Consider the following 24,091-nt stretch of genomic DNA (forward strand, 5'->3'; position numbering starts at 1 on the left):
CCTCTTGAATATTGTAAACGTTGTTGGTCAGCTATTCCTAAGCTTAATGAAAGACAAAGTTCCTAGTGATATTACCCTGTATTCATGAGAATGCAGCTTATCAATTTTCTAGGAACTACCGATGGCTAATTGACTCAGTGATGTCATCATACGTCAGTAAACATTGGTTCGGCTTACAAATGGCTGCCTCCACTGTTGGCAACAGGTACTTTCTATTTTCTTGGAAAACACCCACAAAGCATGACAAATAAGCTGAGACTGTTCCCTTCCTAATGAAAATTGGCATAAATACTAGCTAAATATAGGTACAATAATACTACTTCAGTTGTTTGGAAGGGAAGCATTAATGTTAGGGAAATAAATCAACCATCATCTTCATCGGCTATTTATATAGCGCCACTAATTCCGCAGCGCTGTACAGAGAACTCACTCACATCAGTCCCTGCCCCCATTGGAACTTACAGTCTAAATTCCCTAACATAGACACACAGACAAAGAGAGACAGACTAGTGTCAATTTGATAGCAGCCAATTAACCTACCAGTATATTTTTGGAGTGTGGGAGAAAACCGGAGCACCCGGAGGAAACCCACGCACACACAGGGAGAGCATACAAACTCCACACAGATAAGGTCATGGTTGGGAATTTAACTCATGTAAGTGCTGTAAGGCAGAAGTGCTAAACACGAAGCCATCGCGCTTCCCCATGGCTAATTATGTGAAAAGCTTGGTGGAGAGTGAATTTAGTCATCCAGAATATGTTCTTTTTCACCTCAGTTATAGGATCTCTGGAGCATCTGTAATTCCTGCTCTGTTGATTTCTCTCCTTATTAATACGCTTGTAAACACATATGTAAATAACTTTATCCGCAAGCTTAAAATAAATTGCTGTCAGAAAATACATTTCCCTGAAGGATTTCCCCTATTTCTCAATTGTTCCCTTTTCTCTGAAAAAATGTAGCATTCATAGGATTTTGTTTATAATGCTTGTTGTGTGTGGTTATATTTGTTTAATGCTAGGCTGTATTTTAGGGCTTAAAGGAGGTAAAAAAAGGGGAAGCAAACGTATTTTAAATCGACTACTTCTTGTAATAATATTTCCATTTGTGGCTTTCATTTCCTAGGGACCTTAATAGCATTATTCCTGTTATTATTTCTTATATCCAATAAACTTTTGCAAAGTACCTCCTAGGGGTATACTTGCTAAACTGCGGGTTTGAAAAAGTGGAGATGTTGCCTATAGCAACCAATCAGATTCTAGTTATCATTTGTTTAGTACATTCTACAAAATGACAGCTAGAATTTGACTGGTTGCTATAGGCAGCGTCTCCACTTTTTCAAATCCGCAGTTCAGTAAATATACCCCCTAAAGTCTATTCCGTTTTACCATGTACACCATAATGTCTGTAAATATTAAGCAAGTTCTCTAGTACCATATAGTCCAGAGATAGACAATAAGAGGCCCTATGTCCACATGTGGCCCTCCGAGCCTTCTCCTGCTTCCCCAAGCAGATCTGTGTGGTATAGCTTGTAACACTTGTTTAAAATGCTCGATATATTGTTTATTTTATTACTCAGATTAAGGGTAATGCACGGCCCTTTGGAAGGGTATAGGGCTGTTCATGTGACCCACTGAAGTGTATCATTTTGCCTACCACTGATATAAGCAAACTATGTACATGACTATGGTGCTACTGTTTAGTGAGCAGCATAGAAAAGGTTTTACGTTAGCTGTATTTATTTTTTTCCTTTTAATTTTCTTTTTCTTCCTTTGGTTGTTGCCAACCATTCATTTTTCCAGTACTTAGTATATTTTATCATTTACTATTACAATAAAATGTTATGGCTAACAGACTAAAGTACCCCCTGAATCTGCCTGAAATACCCCAATGGGTACAAGTACAACATGTAGGGCCTGAGTCATTAAGGAGAGCAGGGCAAAAAAAGGAGTAAATGTTCTCCAGGACAAACCATGTTTTAATCCAAGGGGTGCAAATTAGTTTATTATTTTGCACATAAGATAAATATTGTCTATTTTTCATGTAACACACAAATACTTTAATGTGTACACTAAAATTTAAAGTTGATCTAGGACATGCCCTTCCCCCAACTATAAATCTTTCCCCACATTTTATATTTAGCTCCCCCTCCAATGCAACATGGCTTTGCCATACTTGCCAACTTATGGCAAGTATGATCCGGGAGCCTGCCGGGGAAGGTGGGCGTGCAGGGAGCGGGCTCCGGAAATCGCGTCATTTTTGCCCCGCCCCCATGACGTAATGATGCAAAATGCGTCATTTTACAGCAGGGGCCAAACGCTGTGAATCGCGGCGTTTTGGACCTAATTCTGCCCACTTCACTAGGAAGTGGGCAGAGCCAGGAGATTGCCACACTTTCCTGGGAGTCTGTGAGACTCACGCGAAATGCGGGAGTCTCCTGGACATTCTGGAAGAGTTGGCAAGTATGGGTTTTGCCCAGGTGGAAAGTTACTCCTTTTTTTTGCTTTGCTCTCCTTAATGACTCAGGCCCGTAGAGTATACCTGGTCTACCTGGTCTCATGTTTTTTGCTCTTGTTAGCAAACTCTACTTCTAATGACACATTCCCTTCATGTGTCAAACCCTGCTGGTGTGGGGTTCTGGTGGGTCCCGCAGGCAACTGCCAAGCGTGCCCATGCGTTAAGATGGCTCTGTCTGCCATTAGCTTTGTAGATCCACCTGAAAATGCACAAGGTTGAGAGAGTGAACTGTTACTTTAAAGTCCAAGTTACTCACATTTTAGGAACAATCCTTTATTGATTTAACCTATTTTTGTCTACTCTCCCGGAATTTCCGGAAGGATCCTGATTTTCGGGGAGTCCTCCTAGACTCCCGAAAGAGTATTCAGGCGGGACTTAATAACAAGATTTCACACGATTAAGCCCCGCCCCTGCTATGAAATGCTGTGAATTTTGTAATTTCCTAGTGGGGGCGGGGCTACAGTGATGCAGTGGTGTCACCACACCCCCTCCTACCCCTTGTTGTCATATGACCTCTTCTCCCGGATCTCCCAGAGGAGAGGTTTGAAAGTGGGCAAGTATGGTTTAACCTTTCCAGTTTCTCTTCTAAAACTCTGACCAGTTTAGCTCATTCCTGTCTTACATTAATTATGCGAGTGTAGAGACATCTGGAATGTCTTCAGTATATAGGTCACTGTTAGGTGTTTGAATGTCTTTATCACATTAGTTGGAGTGTGCCTAAAAAACATTTTCCAGCAAAAATGCAAAATCTATCCCATTAAAACTATAAGAGGACCCAATTAGGTGGATAAAAAATCAAGTCCTTTTGCAGGGAGAATAAAAGCCTCTTGCGAAGCAGGAAACACCCCTATAAATGCACCCTGTCCACCCCTTGATTTTGCATGTGGAAATAACAGTACAACAATTCCAGCTCCTAATCCTTGCTCACCAAGGAAGACCCCTGATCGGCCTCAGCTCCACCTATTAGATGGGGCAAACTTTTGCACCCCCACAGACACCTTGGCCTAGAAATCCGTACATTTTTGCACAACTGTTAAACCAATCAGCAGTCATACCGCGGTCTTGTCGCCCTTAATGTTCTATATAAACTCCATTAGCAGAGCAGGGTTTTTAAATTTGGCCAAGTTAACCGGTCTCTGCAATGGGTGAGTTCCTGGGAGCTTTACTTTAGGTTAAATAGGAATTATAAATACATCTTTGCATTATGATCTATTAATAAGATTAATGGAGAAATAGCATAGCAAAAACTACTTGTCATGCTAGCCATTTATTTTAAAAAGTCTTTATTTTTCTTAGTATGACAGGCCATCCTTAATGCAAGTAAGATAAAGGAGATAGAATCAGCAGGCATTGTAGTAGATTAGAAAGAAATATAGGGCTTTTAGACATAAGCTTTTATCATAAGTGGTCTTATCATGTGATGTGACAAGCTCCTTGCAGATCTATAAAACCGCTTCTGTGGGTGTTTTACAGAACGAAGGGGAATTTTTCTGATTCTGCCAATGGCCATACATACAAAGTAGAAGATTTGTTGGTCTATAAACATCAGTGTGCCACTATCTCTTTCACACGGCTCAATCTGCCAGTCCAGGTCTGTATTTACAATATAAGCCAGCTAGGCACATACATATGGCGCCACTGTTCCGAGGACAGCATAGAGATTATTTTTACGTTCACTTTATTAACCTGATTCATTTCTGATTCCTGTTATTTTACCACATCATTTTTTTCACCAATAAAAGTAACGAGGAGTGGTTGTTGCACACTTGTTGTTTATATCTTATAGACAACAAAATTATATATATTTAGAGCATATATATACATTTTGAGATCTACATGCTACATACAGTGTATACACAGAGGTAGTCCTAGCTCAGTTTCAGTGCTATAACATTTTAACACATAACTGAAATAGTGAAGTCAGAAGACCAGGGTGTGTATTTACTAAACTGGGGATTTGAAAAAGTGGAGATGTTGCCTATAGCAACCAATCAGATTCTAGCTGTCATTTTGTAGAATGTACGAAATAAATGGTAACTAGAATCTGATTGGTTGCTAAAGGCAACATCTCCACTTTTTCAAACCCTCAGTTTAGTAAATGTTTATAAAGACAACAATTTTCAATAAAATAAAATTTTTACAAAAATTTCATGTACGCACAGGTGGAAACTTACACAGAGATTTAAACAAACGAGGCTTACAGTGACAAACATTTGCTTCAATAGGTGTTATATTATTATCTGCCCCAGTTATACCCAGTGACAACCCCATGTTAGAAGTACCCCACACCTGCATCGGGGTATTAGGAAATTGCTTTATTTTTAGGACAACATTTAAGCAAACAGTTTGGTGTTGGCTGTATGACTGGGATGAACCCGATACAAGGCCATATTTTGATGGGTTACTTGAGAAATGTATGAATATAAATAAAATAGAGTACAAAGTAGAGTAAATATTGGTGGTAAGGAAAATTAATGGGTTTCTCCACCCTAAACATATTTTTAACACCTCTTAACCCCCTTTAGAGAGTACCTTAATAATAGTATAGTGTGTTATAACATACTGGTGTTGGCCTCCGGGAGATCCCAGGGGGAGGTGAGCGTGTGGGGTCTAGGATTGGCGAATCACATATTTTTTTGTCCCAGCCTCCCATTACTTGAGGGGGCGGGGCAACATTATGTATGAATCATGACACTAAGCCCTGCCCACCACCCACTTCACTAACGAAGTGGGCAGGATCTGGGAGGTTGCCTTGCTCTCCCGGGAGTACGGGAGAACTCCCAGAAATTCCGAAGTCTCCCGGACATTCCAGGAGAGCAAGGCAACTATGTGTTATAATCAGCCAGATATGTCAGGACAGTCCTGGTATTCCAGAACCCAGTATCTCTGCTGCAGCCTGTATTCAGGACCAGTGCAGTGGTGGCAGTTAGCATTACATCAAACGTTTAAAGAAAGTGTATATGATAAAGAGTATTCATAGAATGTACTCTGCATACATGTTCTGTGTTCTTCTTTCTGATTTTGTGACAAACATAAAGCATAGGGATCACTAAAGCGTGTGCATGGAAGACAACAATGCTAAGCAAATATATGGATGATATAAAGTTCCTGGTGAAAATCACAGAAGGGTGTCAGAAAGCAAATTAATATGCCCAGTAAAAGTTGCAGTAGGGTATGTACCATCCAATAAACTAAAGGTGTCTTGATGAGGAAAACCATTAGATTAGGGGCTAGATTTACTAAGCTGCGGGTTTGAAAAAGTGGGGATGTTGCCTATAGCAACCAATCAGATTATAGCTGTCTTATTGTAGAAAGTACTAAATAAATGAAAGCTAAAATCTGATTGGTTGCTATAGGCAACATCCCCACTTTTTCAAACCTGCAGCTTAGCAAATCTAGCCCTAGGTGCTCATTCTTGTACATGATTACTGTATCATTTTCTTTTTATATAATTTGTTTAATACATGAAAAAAAGTCCACTGTAACTAAGCCCTTAAAAGTCAGTCTAGCTGGAACTAAAATTTCTTATAAATTTCACTGTAATACTGCTTCAGCAGTTACTGTAAGACATCAGTTCTGCATTCATACATGTCCCTATTATGCCGGGATTAGAGAAAGTTGTGTGTGATGTCATTGACTTTGTTAAATAGACAACCCCCAGTCTGTCACACACGTTTTACAAACCTCATGTCACATTTTTGTGACTCATGATACACAGACACTACTTACTCACATCTTACATACAATTCACATTGTGTATATATCTATATATATATATATAGAAGGAGATATATAAAGGAACCATTTTAGTCATTCAGGGAATTGGCAGAATTGCAACAAAGTGACAATAACCTGTGAATTTGAAATGCAGATACATCACATGTGGCCTTATTGTATCAGCTGTAACATTATATGCCATTTCTCTGAATATGTATTTAGTATCATCATATGTTCAGAATTTGCCATTTAAATTCTCAATTATATTCACAGCTGTCATTCTTAAAACTATAATTTGAAAGTTATACCAATAGAAGCAACTTACACTATATAACTAAGAATGATAATTTCATGTCAAAAGTAGAACAATCAGAGTCTGGTTAATCTTCAGACGTCCATTTGCATGTCGTATCTTACACCAATGAAATCAATTGCATACAATCCATGTCTGACACTTACTACTGCCTATAACTTGAAGGGCGGAACGGGGGAGTGAAGAGGCGGATGAACATAGGCAATATACAGTAAGGGCATGCCAAAACAGTTGCTGCTGATTCAAGTTCTGGACTTCCCTTAAGTACCTGCTTGTTAGTCGTATCATTTGCACCATCACTAGGGCATAGTGATGTCTGTCATGGCATCATCTTTGTATTAAAAACTACATGTATGCATGCCACTATATAGCACAGAACATGTGTATGCAAGTAGGAAAAACTATAAAAACAAATTGTATGTACTGTGTTCTTTAAGAACATCCTGTTTTGTGTATTTAATGTAAAATAAATAAATAAATATATATATATATATATATATATATATATATATATATATATATATATATATATATTATAAAAGCCTAGCGGCGTGTGTTAGTGTGTGTGTGGAAAAAACTACCGGTTGCAGAGTGCTCAAGCTGCAGCGCCACCTGCTGGGCGGAGTTATATGCTACACTGACCTACTAAATTCTTAGCATTATCTAATATATAAAAGCCTAGCGGCGTGTGTTAGTGTGTGTGTGTGTGTGTGTGTGTGTGTGGGGAAAAAACTATTTTCTCAGAAAGGGCTCATCCAATTGACCTGAAATTTGGTATACTGACATTACTTGACAAAAAAATTATAATAGTGAAGTCAGTTAACTTCCATCATCCCACTTTCCCCCCGTGGGAGGGGTAGTAAAGGCTAAATTTACGAGTTGAGGGGTCAAACTCATTTTCGTGAGGTAATTTTAATGCTGTGTTAGTGTGTGTGTGTGTGTGGAAAAAACTACTGGGTGACAGAGTGCTCAAGTTGCAGTGCCACCTGCTGGGCGGAGTTATATACTACACTGACCTACTAAATTCTTAGCATTATCTAATATATAAAAGCCTAGCGGCGTGTGTGGGGTGATGAAGATGACAAGAACCTTTTTAACACCTTAAGTAGCTTGATTTGACTAGAATGCATGAGTATCATGCACGGGTTAACTTATGTGTGTGTATGTGTGTGTGTGTGTGTGTATATATATATATATATATATATATATATATATATATATATAAAAAATATTTAAACACATTTTTATTAATAACTAGTCATATAAAACTGCAAATGTGTTTTTGTGAATTAATTCATAGTATTAGCTTGGTGTGGCTCAGATGACCTCTGTGTCAAGCCATGGGTTAAAACAGAGTAAGGGGAAACCAAATCTCTTTGATTTTGACTCTAAAATATTCTGCTCTACCCATGTGGTATTTATGGATAGAAAGTTCCAGACACATAGTTACAGATGAGTGCCCAATACCAATTTATGTCACGGGTCGTAAAAGCGTGAAATCTCTCTCTATTTTTTTTATTAAGATAAATAAGTCATGTTGGTATGCAAATGAAGGGAAAATTATGACCTGTTGTGTGAAGGTAATATACTCTTTGTAGTGCATTCTGATAAGATGTTAGGCCAGTGTAAATAAACCCTGACTTGAAATGTGTTTGAAAAGAGGTCATAAAAAATTATTTGCATATACAGAGACTTTCTATGTCTGACATCACAGGAAGGGGGATTGTGTGTACCTGCAGCATGTTTAAAATGTTCTATAAATCTAACAGATTTGTTCACTTTTGGGAGTCAGTTTCATATTGAGAAGTGTCCCATTATTCCTGTTCTCCCAGCAAGCAGAAAACTTGTGAGTTTACCATTTTCTGTTGTTTATTCATTTTTATTTTTACCAGAAACTATGGCATTATATATTTCTATGTAATTTTGTTGTTTTCATCTTAAGCATTGTGATTGGATTTATTTTCCACATTAAATTACACTTAATGGGCCTGCTTCATTAAGGAAAGCAGATTAAAAAAAAAGAATAAGTTTGCCATGTTATGATGCAAATTAGTTTATTATTTTGGACATAAGGTAAATGCTTATTTGTGTACTTTTTCATGTAGCACACAAATTGGTACCTTTATTTTTATACTGAAATTTAAAGGTGGTCTAGGACATGACCTACCCCAAATATAAATCTGTCTCCACATTTTAAATTTACCTCCCCTTCAATGCACTATGGTTTTGCCCAGGTGCACTCCTTGTTAATGCTTTGTGCTCCTTAGTGACTCAGGCCAGATAAGTTCAGGTCTCTGTGGTCTTCCGAATTCACGTGTCAGACTTCGCTTGGTTTTAGAACGTTACATAGTTGAAACAGAGTAGATCATTTGGTTTATGATAGCTCGGGGACAGGGGAGATCATTTGGTTTATGATAACTCTGACGAAAGTAAATTGTGATAGATTCATTTAAAGAGAGGACTGAAGCCTTCCTGAGTAAGCGTGTCATCGCTTCACAAAAAAAATATGGTGGTGGCATAATTGCTAAGGCAATTAATGTACGGGATAGGCGGGGAGAGTTTTAATAATTTTTAAACAGACCAGGTGGCTGTTTTTGATTAACCCTTTGTCACACACACGTCACACAGGCTTAGGTGAGTGCTAATAATGTAACAATATACCCATTTATCAATGAATAATGATGTCATCAGTTGTAACTTGTGAGCGGTGATGTCAGCGCTGTTATCTTAATTGCAGATCAATGATTTTATAGAAGAAACCAACTCTGAGAGTTTGTATATATGCTAGTCATATAATCAACGGCTACTGCTGTTTATATAAAAAATGAATGAAATTCAAATTTAAAATTACAGTAACTTTGTACACTGTAACTGCAAGCAGTGGAGATTTAACCCATTGATAACAGAACTAGTATTTTCTTCCCCCTTCAACAATATAACCTCATACAGTACAATTGACTTGTTTGTACAGTATCATCCAGTATGTTCAGAGCCTTACAATGCATGGAGGTTCTTCCTCTCAAGCACCTTGTGCTTTTATAGTTCATTGGTCACTTGTATTAGCCAATTCATCTACAGGTGGAGTACATTAGACATTTTGACGTTGCTAAAGTTTTTGGCACCTTTTGTTCTTACCTTACTCTGTCTGTTTATACTTAAAACACAGGCTCTGCTTGCTGGTGTTTCATAAGTTATAATGAAAGTGTTCTATGGTGGAATGCATAACTGTCAGCAAAAAGAAAACACACCTACATATAGGATCAGCTCATACGAGCAACGTGTTACAACAATTTGCTTTATCTGATCAATCTTTGAATGGGCTAGTCATACAAATCAACAAATGTCGGTAGAGAAATTGAAAGATCTTATGGCCAGATTGGTGCTAACACTACATAACCACCTCTCAGTCATACAGGTGGTGCAGCCACTTTGTGGCAGCGAATTTGTGGGCAAATGTAGGTCTGCCACATTGTTTGCCCAAGAACAGGCACCAGTGAACATTTGTCAAAGCTGATACACCCCTCTGTGTGGCTGGCTTCCTGTTGACAGCTGGCCTTTCCTCTTGCTTGATATTTCAAGAGTTCCTGCTGCCTATCAATCTAGCTTCAGGATACGATGACGCCATCGCTGTAACCCCTCAACTACTGCTGAATCACCCGCCTTCCATGGCTAATGAAGCAGAACAGAGATACTGAGAATGTTACAGCTTGTGGAAATAAGGAAGGAAATAGGATTTAGGAAAACATCAGTGACAGCAGTGGAAATGCAGTCCAAGGATAAAATATAACATTAACTAATTGTGGGGAGAACTGAAACACAATTATTAATTATTATTAATATATTATTTATAGGGCGCCACAAGATTTCCACAGCGCCGTACACAAAACAGATAGTGGACCATACAGGGTAAAACAGAACAGTGAACAGAAGTACCATAATACCATACTTATAATGCTTATAATGACTATTATCTTAGTAATAACAGCATGCTTTTAATGTTTTACTGATATAATATTTGGACATACAATTTTTCTACTAATATTTATTTCAATTAATTCTGTAGCTCAGTATAATATAAGATGCGGACACAGCATGAAAACAGTCATACTGGAAGTATACAGTAGGATGACATGTACGTAAACATGTATTTTAAGAAGAAAACACTTAATTTCTGTTCTCTTGTTTTGACACTGTAAGTGTGACGTGCCCGTGTCATTACTGGCAGGATAAATGATCACGTTTAACCCATCCGTAGCCAGTTTAGAGGCTTGCAAAGGGTTACAAACGTTTGCCACAGGCCGGCTACCTCAGTGCAGCTGGGCAGTCAAGGGAATGTGAGATGTGCTAGCAGTGTGAATGTGTGTGTGTGTGTGTGTGTCTGTGTGTGACATGGGTGGAGTTTGAAGGCTGCCTTTGCACCATTGATTCAAATCAGCCTTTAGGGGCTGTGTTTCTGTCCTCGGCTAAAGTTAGGGAGAGAGTGAGAGACAAAACCCCACACGCATTAAAAAGAAAAAGTTTAGAATCGCAGTCATAACAGGAGAATCCTTCCCCCTCCCTCTCCTCCTTCCCTCTTCTTGGCGGCAGCTTCTGATGTGAGACCATTTTTCCAAATTTGGGATTTGTTGTTAAGAGGGGGAAAAAAAAAATCACTGCTAGGATCCGGGCAGATTGTGGAATTGTGGAAGATCCCCAAAATGTCAGATTCTACAGTAAATGCGCACCTGGAAGGCATTATTTCCGATTTTGAAGGTACGTATATGACAGATTGGTCTTCTTGCTACATATTACAATTACTGCATTCAGTTACAGTATTCTGCTGTGCATGATTAGAAGACTGCGTCTGTGTCTGCTTGTAAGGGGGAAGAACGGAGGAAAGGATTTTGATGTCAAACAAAAATAGAGTGTTGGAAGGATGGATATTATACACAGAGTAGGAGACATATTTAAAGCCTAATGTTGAGAAATAGAATCATTTGCAGAACATAGATGGGCTGACAGATGCACACCTGAAACAGAAAATGAGAAGTATGGGTAGGAAAAGTGTCTCTAACAGTAGACAGGTAATGAGAGAGAGAGAGAGATGGTGGATGGAAAGGGAAAAGCACAGCAGGCTGAAAATTACTCAGAAAGACTAGAAAAAAAAAGTGGTGAGTCACATAGAGGGGGAGGAAGAATGAAAAAGAAAAAAAAAGAATACAGATTTTGCAGCCACACATCTGTATGAAAGTTTAACATATTTGAAGCTACAACACAGATACAATATAACATGTCTAAAGTAATAGTAGTTATTGATGCAGATGTTGGTGACTGTTGTAGGTCTTAGTAGAGGAAACATTGTTTGCACAAAGGGGCTTAGGTTGCCTTATATAGACCTTTATCTTTGTGACAAAGTCTCAATGTCTATGGTCTACTCATACGCAATGTAGATTTAGCTGGTGTGACGGTAAATTGCGTAGGGAGATATATATGGTGCAATCAGGCAATGTGTATTCAAGTCCAAATAGAGCACTGGTGAATCACCAGTAACAATTTGCAACTAATCTTTGGCCATTTTTAATCTATCTGCCATTCCCATAGATAATTGATTCTGCTACCTGGGGAAGGGAGGGGGTGCCTGCTGGGACTTGTGGTTCCACTAATGCTAGTGAGCCACTTGTCGACTAAGGCTGCTCTACCTGTGCATTAGCACCTAAAAAATAACACCTGATGACCGTGTCTCTTTTGTTATCCTTCAGATGAACTTTCTCTAGTCCCTTTTGTTGATGATGGAGAGATATTCTTGTTTTTTAGCAAATGTAATTTCTTTTTTTATTCCTTATGGCTTTCTTTATTTGATTCCTTTGCTGGTCCTTTGTAGTAGTCAAGTGGTGTTTTGTCACATTTCATCCCAGCTGAGAGCGAGCCTGAGCCTCTCAGGTTTCCCCCTGTCTGTTGCACAGGGTCAGCAGCTGAGCATGTGCTTTCATAAAAGTGACAAGCTTCAAAGGTGGGGCAGTAACTTGAGTTTGTCTCTTTCCATGTATGCCCTGTCGAAATAGATGGCTTTGCTTAATTAAGGAAATCTCTGTGACAAGTTGCTGTATGTTAGCAGTTGGTGAGATGAGCAGGTTCCTCTTACCTCTACGTATGTATGTATTACCCAGTATTGTTTTATTACTGTTTGTTCCCATTTGTAAAGCGCTACGGAATCTGCTGGCGCCATATAAATAAATGATGATGATGATGATGATGATGGGCCCCCAATACCTGTCAATCATACATTGCTCCTATTTAGTATTTTGCTCTAGAAATGGAATATAGATGTCTGTCTTGTCCAAGAGAAATCCATTCATTGTTCCTGTGATTCCTGAACATTGGAGCTCACTACAGTAAAAATACTGCAACACTTAGACAGGCTACATGACTTTCCAGCAGACTCTCATGGAGCCTCAAAATTGCACTTAGCAAGATGTTGAGAACAACTTCCAAATGTCTTTATTGGGCTTTATATGTTCTCTTGGCATTATTACTAAATACATTGCTTCATCTTTCAGTCTGTGCTTCTCAGGCATGTCATATCATTAGACAGAGCTGTTTGTTGTTTCTAATTAGGACACAAAGCCGTTCCGTGGATACAGTTGTATCTAATGCAGTGAGCAAGACAGGTTTGTGTTATAGCCAAAGGCAATGGAAGTAAACAGCTCTGATGTAAATGCATGGCAGATATGTACAAATGACATATCAGAAACATTAAGCAGTGTAGTGGAAGTAAAAGTTGCAGAAGAGTCTGTAGAAGCCAATAATGTAAAGTTACCTGAAGGTGGATAAAACCTTCATCGCTGGGAATGCCCATGGTAATTAGGTCAACGCAGGATAAATCCTGCAGCAATTTCACTCGATATACTTAAAAGAGTTGATTTTAGATTGATCTTTAGCAAGTTAATCCCTTAGTGAATAGAGTTATGGGCAGGAAGGAAGCATAACATGAACTGGAGATAGCACTTTGTTTGACAAGAAAGAGGGGAGGAAATAAGTTGTTGGAAGATGAACTGTGTGAAATACAAAAGGTTTTAAATAAAGTAAAACAGATCTGTACATTCTGGAACAAGAGTCCCCCTAAGAGCGCATCAATCTTGCTGTTGAATAGGCATCAGGCAAATGTCCTAACAGTGTGTAGTTAAGTGTTCTCAACAGATACAATGATGTTACCATGACTGGGTTATTTAAGGACAACGTTAATAATATGGTGCTCACACACAAGAAAATATGGCATAGGTAAGAGTAGAACAATGTTAGGATATGTTCTGACATCTTGTTACTACTCCAATTAACACCATTTCTTCTTGATATAGAAAATTATTTTTTATCAGCCTTAAACCTCCGTGGAATCACTGTGTTCTTTATTAACCAGCTGTAGACACTAAAGATGTTTAAATATATATAATAAAAAGCTACTTATAAAGAAAATGGATAAATCTATGTAAAAAGTATTTTGGTCATATGTTTTACAACAGTACTGGGCAAGCAAACTTTTGTATGAGCGCTTGTGACTGGTCTTTTTCTGTTTAGCCATCTGTGAATTGCTATTGAGGCGAGTGTCTAAATCATACTTACCGACTTTCTTCAGCTCTCTTCCGGGAACCAGCCAGTGGAGGGGGGGCGGGGCGGGCAAAATCGCGTCATTTTGGCCCCGCCCCCAAACGCTGTGATTCACCGGGAATCGCAGCGTTTGGGATCTAATTCTGCCCACTTCACTAGGAAGTGGGGCACTTCCTAGTGGCACTTCCTAGTGGAGTGGGCAGAATCCGGGAGATTGCCACACTCGTCCGGGAGATTATCGCAAAATGCGGGAGTCTCCCGGACATTCCGGGAGAGTTGGCAAGTATGGTCTAAATTGTATGTGCCCTGCTTTGTAGATATTGTAGATATGCTCAAACTCCCCTATTATAAGTAGTTTGTTTCAAAAGTGCATGATGGGTATACTTTTATGTATTGGGCTTGCCCTTTTTCTACTAAATACACTGATTTAACTTTATTCATCATCATCACCATTTATTTATATAGCGCCAATAATTCCGCAGCACTGTACAGAGAACTCACTCACCTCAGTCCCTGCTCCATTGGGGCTTACAGTCTAAAGTCCCTAACACACACACAGACACACACAGACAAACAGACTAGGGTCAATTTGTTAGCAGCCAATTAACCTACCAGTATGTTTTTGGATTGTGGGAGGAAACCGGAGCACCCGGAGGATACCCACGCAAACACGGGGAGAACATACAAACTCCTCACAGATAAGGCCATGGTCGGGAATTGAACTCATGACCCCAGTGCTGTAAGGCAGAAGTGCTAACCACTTCAGTGACTTTCACTAAAGCCATTAGAGTATGTAGCTAGAGTTTGTTTATATGCCTTGGATACAGCATCAGTTTGTTTTGTACATTAGATACAATAGTGTCCACAAAGCATTTAGCATGCAGCATAACTCTCTAATTAATTAGTTATGGCAAAGTGAGTAGGATCTTATAGAACAGTAAAATGTGTTTAGATTTTTCAAAGGTCTTTGATACAGTGCCATGCATGTGGTGACAGTATTAATTAGAAGCTACACATCAACATAAACAGAAAGCTTGATTTACATGGTGCAAAGCCAACAAGGCGTGTGACTGCTCCAGCACAAATATGGTAGTTGTGTTCTAGTGTTAAGCTGGGTACACACTACAGGTTTTTCACCCGATTACTGTGCCAGTCACGCGATAAACAACCATTAGGTCCGATATTGCATTAGTGTTTACGCTCCCACGATCATGTTTCATCACACCCATGCACATCGTATCGTTTGATTTGACTTTATAAACTGACTAAAGATCACTATGAACGATCCTATGTCAGGGAAATTCTGCAGTGTGTATGTACTCACAGCCAGCAGTGTAGGCAGATCTCCAGAGAGCTTACAGCCACAATCATCAGCAGATGGTTATGACAGATGAAGAGCACAGATCTGATGGTATATTGTGTAAAATTGTGTAAGTGTGTACGCATGAATCAGTATATACAAAATATATATATATATATATATATATACATACATACACACACAAAATAGGAGGCACTCAAGGATTTGCCTCTAAGTTGAAGACTTCAGTTTAGATGCAAATACTCGATTGCCTCCTATTTTGGATTTAACTACAGCACAACAAAGTCTTCTCGCTGGAGGTTAGGTGAGCAACGGGGTCAATTTGAGTGGCTAGTAACGGACATGTGTATTATGTGCATGTGTATATATATATATATATATATATATATATATATATATATATATATATATATATAGATGGATACTGAAACAAAGAATGATGTAACATAATCTGGTAATCTAGACATAATAAAATAAATACATTTGCCTAAATACATATTAGCTAATGTAGTTTAAAATGGGACTCAAAGACAATCACACCCAGAAATCTACATTTTCATATTGTGCATGGATCAAATGTGGTTTTCAACCATAACCTGAATTAATACTCTAGGGGGTAAATGTATAAATCTCCGGATTCTTCATCTCCGGCGTGTTCAGCCTCTTCAGCGCTTAAATTTAAAGCGGCGCTGCATTGTAAAGGGAAGTTTCCCTTTACAATGCAGCGCCGCTTTAAATTTAAGCGCTGAAGAGGCTGAACACGCCGGAGATGAAGAATCCGGAGATTCATACATTTACCCCTAGGTCTCTCATAGCCTATAATGAATGATAGAACAGCTGGTTCGATCGGTCAGAAGCATCAAATAGCAAAGAATGTGCAGTGGAATTATACAGGTCAAGACCCTGTTCAACATTTGATTCCACCATTGAGTTGTGATTTTTGTAATTAGGAAAATGCAAGACAAATCACTGAGAGCTATGAAACTGTTTGAAAGTGTTTATCTGCACTGTTCTTCTTCAATCTACCCATTAGAGAATGATGGCATATGTTAATGAAAAATGCTAAAAAAAAATTGCAACACAATTATTATTATTACCATTTATTTCTATAGCGCCACTAACTCCGCAGCGCTGTAAAGAAAACTCACTCACCCATTGGGGCAGGGACTGATACAGTCTAAATTCCCTAATATAGACACACACACACAGACAGACACACAGACTATGGTCAATGTGATAGCAGCCAATTAACATACCAGTATATTTTTGGAGTGTGGGAGGAAACTGGAGCACCCGGAGGAAACCCAAGTGACAACCCAACCCAAGGAAATTCAAGACCCCAGTATTGTACGGCAGGAGTGCTAACCACTTAGCCACCATGCTGCCCCAAACACACAGAAGATTAATATTTAACTTAGTTTGAATGAACTTTTCATGCATTTATTAATGTTTGAAAAATGCAAAAAAGCATATAGGTGTGAATGAGCTTTTAGTGTAGTAGGGTGATGTTTAGCATTTGCCATTCAATTTTATCAGATGCTATAGATGCACAGTGGCCTACACTCAGCTACAACATACACTTACATAGGCTTTTGTACTGAGAGCTCATCACAAACAATTTCACTAAGAGTAAATTAATTTGTGCAACGTTTGGAGTAGACTGATCCCATTGGAATGATAGAGAATCATATTGTTACTCTCTATCACAAGGACATGACATAAAAAGTTCTTAATATTTCACACAAACTGCTGTGACTTATCGTTTGCTAATGTTTCCAGTGGAAAAGCCATCCTTAAATCATATGATATCAGGATCATGTGTATTATGATATAATCATAATACACATGTTGCTTATAAAAATACTGCCTTACAATAGTCACGTGCCACCAACAGGACCATTAGACTCAGTTACTTTTTAGATTGTTAACAATTATGGGTAGGGCCCAATTCTCCCACACAGTGGCAGAACTACCATTGGTGCAGAAGGTACAATGCATCGGGGCCCATGGAGATAATGGGGCCTGCTGCATGGCAGATGCAGAGATTCAGGGTCCCAGTTCCCTCCTTCCCCCCTGCCTGCGCCGGGCTAGTTCAGGTTCTACTCCCTCATCTTATTTGTTTTCTCACCCATGACTTCCCTTGGGCACGAGGCACAAAATGGAAATGAACGTCTTTAATGTGCGTAGACGATCAATACATTTTAAAGCATGACTGCGACAAGGAAACCAGGTCTCCTGTTACACTGACCATTATATCAATGTGTAAATTGAGACTGCCCTACGGTAAAGGCTATGAAGTCACTCACACGGAATCAGTTCTTATGAAGAGAAGTATTAACACTGATAAAGCCACATCAGAATAAAATGTTCTGGAAAGTCAATCATTATCTTGTTTTGTAAAACAGCAGATCCTGATTAATTTCCTATATTTATGTCCAGCCTGTTTGCACCGAGCAGTTTTAATACATTTTACTTACTTGCTATTAGCCACCATTGTCAGGATGTTCAATGATGACTATGCTTCCTGTGATGTCACACTTCCTTTTAGCCCCAGAGCATAACTCCTGCATGTGACAAACTTCTAATAAATCATTTACAGTCTTTAGTTAAGCATTTTGGCATGACTGCATTATGTGTAATAGTTTTCTGCAGCAGGAAAAGGTGAACTATTGCATGTTCCTTTTGTACTGACTTAATGCTGCAGGGAAATGTGCCTAGTGGCTCACTGTAGCACTGTCTGGAATGTATTCAGCATTTTGTGGTGGGAATTGTCACCCAGATGTTCAGGACACAGCCTGTAGCATTACACCACCTGGTGAGTTTACTGGACACAATAGGTCACATGTCCTAGAATTCCTTTCCTGACCCCACAAGCATTACCCTCTCGCCCTAACACCCACTTGTCTGCCTCTCTAATCCAAAATCCGCTTGAGCCTGATGTAGTCACTTTTCTATTTCGTCTAAATGTCACCCAAACCTTGTTGATTCAGATCCAAGGACAATAAACATCCTGTCAGTCTGTATAGTGTTGTCAGTATAATGGTACAATACACCCGTCCATAGTTGCAAAGTGTCCCTAATTTCTAGAGTTCAAGGTTTTGAAGACAATGGGACTGATGTACAGTTGGTCGTATGCCAGTTTGCATAGTATATCTTGCATGAAATTGCTCTGTGCAGACCTGCATTATTCTGGCATTTACAGCAACCTGCACCTGGAGAGGCGGAAAGGTGTGTTCTTATGTTGGCCTACATACTTTTAAATGTTAGCCTCCGGGAGAACCGGGGGAGAGGTGGCCATGTGGGGGGCAGGGCTCAGCGAATCATGTTTTGTCCCGTGATGCAATGAAGCAAACACTTCATTTTACTGGTTGGGGAGCAAAATGACATAATTCCTTGAGATTTGCACCATGGTGGCTCGAAATCCTCCCCTCTTCACTAGGAAATGGGCAGATACGGGAGGGTAACCTTCTCTCCCAGGAATCCGGGAGACCTACCCAGAATTTTGGAGTCTCCCGAACAGTCCATGTTTATACAAATGCGGCTCATGTAGACCTGCAGATCCATGCATATACGCCTGTATGGAGGTGTAACTGTTGCCTATGATACAAATACTCACTACTGATGAGGACTTGTTGTGAACCAGGCGCACATGTTGATGATGCAGAGGCTGACTCATCTCAAATTATGTACCGCTCTGCAAATGGGCAGAAATATGCTATTTTTAGAGTAATTTAAGCGTAATTTACTCCCATTTTTGCATGCAAATCTGCATCAGCCCCAATTTCTCTGGCAGTTTTGTACCTGAAAACTGTACTATGTTTATGCACAATTGCAGCATCTGTACTTAATCTGTATACTGTCATTACAGTAAAAGTGTTTAAAATAAAATTATGATCATATCCGGTGCATAGCTGCCAATATGGTAATATCATTTCCAAATAACCTTTACTGATGGGTTTGTGCATCAAAACAATTCTTACATTATGCTTTCTAGGCAGATCTTGGTGCACTACAGTCCCCACAATAACATGCTTGTAGAATTTTTACTTGTTGTTCCATAAATATTAAGTTATATGACATGGTTTTTTTTAATTTCCCCCAAAACCCAACCACTGGTGTCACTTGGGTGCCGGGTAAATCAATCAGTAAAATACCAGTAAATCATTTATTGTTGAATACAAAGGGGGTCATATTCAATATTTTAATTAATCTGAAAGTGACTTAACACAAGTTCTGCAAATTTAAACATCACAAACTTTGGAACATTTGAATGCATCATTTCTATTTACTTTCTGCATTCGTACAGATTAAACAAAAATAAAACAGTGACTATGACAAGTGCAAATGTTTGGGTACCCTGCCAGTCAGTGCTTTGTTGTACAGCCTTTGGCAGATATCAAAGCTTCCAATGTTTCCTGTAGCCAGCTAAGAGTCTTTATTTTGTTGCTTTAGGAATTATTTCCTTGCTCTTCCTTGCAGACCTCTTCTAGTTCAGAAATAGTTTTCTTGCATGTGTTACGTGTTTGAGATCTCCCCACAGATGTTCTATAATATTCAAGTCTGGGGAATGCGAGGGCCATTCCAAAACATTAATTATTCATTCCTTTAAGTATTTTATGGTTGATTTTGAGGTATGTTTTGGATTGTTGTTTAGTAACATATATCCAACCTCTTTTTCAGCTCCAGATTCTTCACAGACTCTGGGTCATTAGCTTAAAGGATTTGATGATTTAGTTAAATAATTCCTTCCTTTCTCCTAGACATTTCTTGTCCCATTGGCAGCCGCACATCAACGAAGCATAATAGATCCACGCTTAACAGTTGATAAGTGGGTATATTTATTAAACTGCGGGATTGATAAAGTGGGGATGTTGTCTATAGCAACCAATCAGCTTCTAGTTATCATTTATTTAGTACATTCTACAAAGTGACAGCTAGAATCTGACTGGTTGCTATAGGCAACATCTCCACTTTTTCAAACCTGTAGTTTAGTAAATATTCACCTAGTTGTTCTTTTCTTCAACTGCTTAACCGGTTTTCTCCAAATGTATCTTTGAGGTTGTGGTCAGAAAGTTCTGTTTTTGTTTCTTCAGTTACCAACACAACGCAACACGTTTCTGAGTTGCCCAAGTCTCGTTTTGCATACTACAGACGTTGACTTTTGTGATGTGATAAGATTATAGGAAATGTTTACTTCCGTGCATATTATTCTTGTGTAAGCGACATTATATGGCGGACCTCCACTCCGGTGTCAGCTAAGCCTTTCTGCAGGTCCTTTGCAGTGATATGTGACTTGTGCATTCCACATGCACCCAGTTTATGAGCAGTATGTTAAATTCAGCAAATAAACAGCAATTGTGCATTAAAATGTTGCAAAATAGGTCATGTTTAGATTTGTATCCTGCAGAAATTGTGTTAACTTGTTCTCACTTAATGATTCAGAGAAACATGTAATTTGACCAGAGGTGCCCAACTTTAGGTGTGTATTTCCATTAATTAATAAATAAAAGTCTGGCTCAATAAGCTTTCGGAGTTACAATTTCAGTACCAGGATTGTCTAACAAGTCACAACATATAAACACATTTGGCTTTCATAGCTTTAAAAAATATAATCATTCATAATTAGTCAAACTTTCCATCTTTATCCACATATACATACACACATATTTTGACTGTACTATTTCTCTTTTGGCTGCTATTGCTTCATCCCAAGCATTTCTCCTCATACACACCCACTTAACTCCTCCGATTGATCCATAAAAGTATAACAGCACCATACAACTTCCTAATACACACTCACAAGCAATGTCGGCACAAAAACTCCTCGCCGGAAGATTCGCGGATTGGGTTTCCATGGCTGAGCAGCCGCACATAAGCCTTAGATCACCATGCGCAATACCAAACATCAACTGGAGTGGTGTAAAGCGCACCGCTGTGTTTTTTGGAGTGACGAATTGTGCTTCACCGTCTGGCATTCTAACAGACGCCAGCAAAACGCTTCCTACCCCAATGCATAATGCAAGCTGTAAAGTTTGGAGGAGGTGGAGTAATGGTTTGGGGCTGTTTTTCATGGTTTGACCTGGGCCCAACAATTTTCTGTAAGAAATGGTGCATTATAAAAAAACAATGCAATGGTAGCAATATTTTGGGCCATGACTGTATACCTTGTAATTATTAATTCCTTTAAACCCAGGATCTCATTGCCATGTTACTGTAATTGTTGCACTTGATTTGCTTTCAAATCTGCTTATTTTATATTCCATTTATACTTATCTAAAACAATTTCCAGGATAAGTTTTACTATAAGGCAGGAGAAGCTACTCCTACCCAACAAGACAGCCACTGGACATGATCATAATTCAGTTCCTCTGCACTTTTTTCAAGCACTGAACACCACCTACCCAACAACAACAAGACACAGCCATTGAGCAATGCCTGTCCCATATTCTGGGTACAATCACTGTAAATCCTATATCAAATAGTATACATTCCTGTGACCGGATGGGGTTACTTCACCATCCGGTCTTTAGGGGGAGGGGGGCAGGGGGATGTTCTTCCGGCACTGTTTATCTTGGTTTTCTTCTCACCGTCAGTAATCGACTGTCACTGACCGCTCCTACTGGTGTCACCTTGCCACCAGACACTCGCTGACATGCGGATGCCAACTGCGCAATAGTTGAAGGAGAATTCGGCTCCCACCACTGGGCTCCTTTGCAGTAACCAGAACCGCGTACTTCTTAGGGTAGCTGGTATAGCTGCTGTAATGCCTCTTTGCTGTGGGCTGGCTTGTATTTCCTAACCGCTTACTATGAATCAGGACTGCCGGGTAGCGGGCAGAGCGTTGACACAGAGACGCTGGGTTCAACACAGGACAGCCGGGGAACGGATTAGAGTGTAAGCTCTTATCTCCTCATCATCATCCTTTATTTATCTGTTGGTCAAATGATACAGCAGGTAATAGTCGCAGGCAGAATCTTCAAGCAGTGATATTTATTGCTCAAGAGTCCTGACAAGTACATTTACACACCAGTCTGTGGTACTGGTGATCTTCCAGAAGTCAGATGGTAAATGATACATTACATGGTAAAACAGAGCTCCTTTTTATACAGATTCTGACACACATGATGTCAGGCGGTAGCCCAGCCCCCTGTCCCGACCAGGCCCCCAAACGTCTGCTATCACATCAGATGATTTAACATCAGGATGTGATATTCCTCTAAACGTGAAGTTAACATGATTTAACTTACAAAATTAACATAAATCTGTGATTTCCTGAAACTTGTTCATGTCGTTTGTCTATCTTTTTAACAAGGCATGATACAGGTAATTACCCCCTGCCGGGCATTCAGGCTAAAGCAGGTGTCTGTGGCTTCTGAGATGAAAAGACTTACTAAGCATTTCCTGCCTTCAGCAAAACAGGCTTCCTCTAACCTAGCATAATACATGACAAATTAATACATTTCCTATACCGAAATACACACAATATAAAAAAATATCAGTACATTTGCAATGATATACAACGGTGCACCGCACCCCTAGTTTAAATAATTATCTACAATAAGTTATTTATAAGTGCTTAAGCCACAATTCCAAGAGTGTTCCAAGAAGGTTCCTTTTAACCGAGATGGAAGCATGCAGCTCCAGGTACATAGCACCCAAGGTGGCACTTGTAATGCCAACCTTCCTGATGCTCCTGTCCACAGGATACAACACCAGTTAACATAACATGACCAATGGGAATGATTATAATACTATTCTGTTATAGATGCACATATTATACTTACTCAACATGACATAATCACTGCACATCAAACAGTTGCATTACTCTCAGTCCAGACATAGAACATTGTACCTACCAAGAAGACACGACCCCTGCAAGTATTCAGACTATTCTCTTACACTTAATAAAGATCTCCTTCACCTACTGTACCCAACAATACATCACCACTGGTCATGACCATAATATATGGGATAAAACATCCCCTGCTGTGAAATATAAGGATACTAGTAACCACCAAGGAGTTCTGTGACACAGATTGTCATTGAAGAACGAAACACTAAACTACACAGGAAATAGGAAGTTACATTGTCAAAAATTGCCAGCTAGTCCTAATTTCCTTAGGAATTTACAGGTTTTTAAGGATTCACCTTGGACATTTTCCTATTTTGTTTTTTAACTGGCTAACTTGAAAATACAATTCAACATTTTATTTGAGTTTCCCTTTTGTTCATCTTCATAGTTAAATATTTAGTGAAAAAAAAGTGAATACCAATTAAATTCAACTAACGTGACAAGATGGGGATTGTAGTGCTCCAAGGCCTACTGAGATAGCATCGAGAGTGTTGCGCTTAGATGCACTGACTCACCAGTAAAGTGTGGCTGGAAAAGTTTTTTAAATGTTGTTAGTGATGTGTTATCACAACTACCTATCTTTTTAAATAGTCATTTTCCCTGGGTTTCTGTGCAACCGTGATAAGATGTGAAACATTTAGAAGTGTTAAAGAAGATGAGAGGTAGGAGGTGGAGCTGTTGTTATTGTCATGGGTGCACAGCAATTGTGCAAGGTATCCTTATCTTTACCACCTCTTGTCATGTGCCAAAGATAAGCATATCTTTCACAGGTCTTTATACTCAGTATGTGCC

The 24,091-nt window shown here is 39.2% G+C and overlaps 1 protein-coding gene across 3 annotated transcripts in view; it reads left to right on the forward strand.

Annotated features, from left to right (window-relative positions):
• The window catches only part of SEPTIN9 (septin 9), a 147,721-nt gene that overhangs the window by 43,984 nt on the left and 79,646 nt on the right, over nt 1-24,091 (forward strand). The window contains exon 1 of one of the 3 annotated variants that reach the window (XM_075177734.1): nt 10,997-11,297. The exons of the other annotated variants lie outside the window; for them this stretch is intronic. Within the exon in view, the coding sequence (XP_075033835.1) occupies nt 11,243-11,297 (55 nt within the window). The 5' untranslated portion in view covers nt 10,997-11,242. Of the gene's footprint in view, nt 1-10,996; nt 11,298-24,091 lie in introns of those variants that run through there. 3 annotated transcript variants of the gene reach the window in all.

This window comes from Mixophyes fleayi, chromosome 6, assembly GCF_038048845.1.
Source record: "Mixophyes fleayi isolate aMixFle1 chromosome 6, aMixFle1.hap1, whole genome shotgun sequence".
In the NCBI taxonomy this organism is placed as follows: domain Eukaryota; kingdom Metazoa; phylum Chordata; class Amphibia; order Anura; family Limnodynastidae; genus Mixophyes; species Mixophyes fleayi.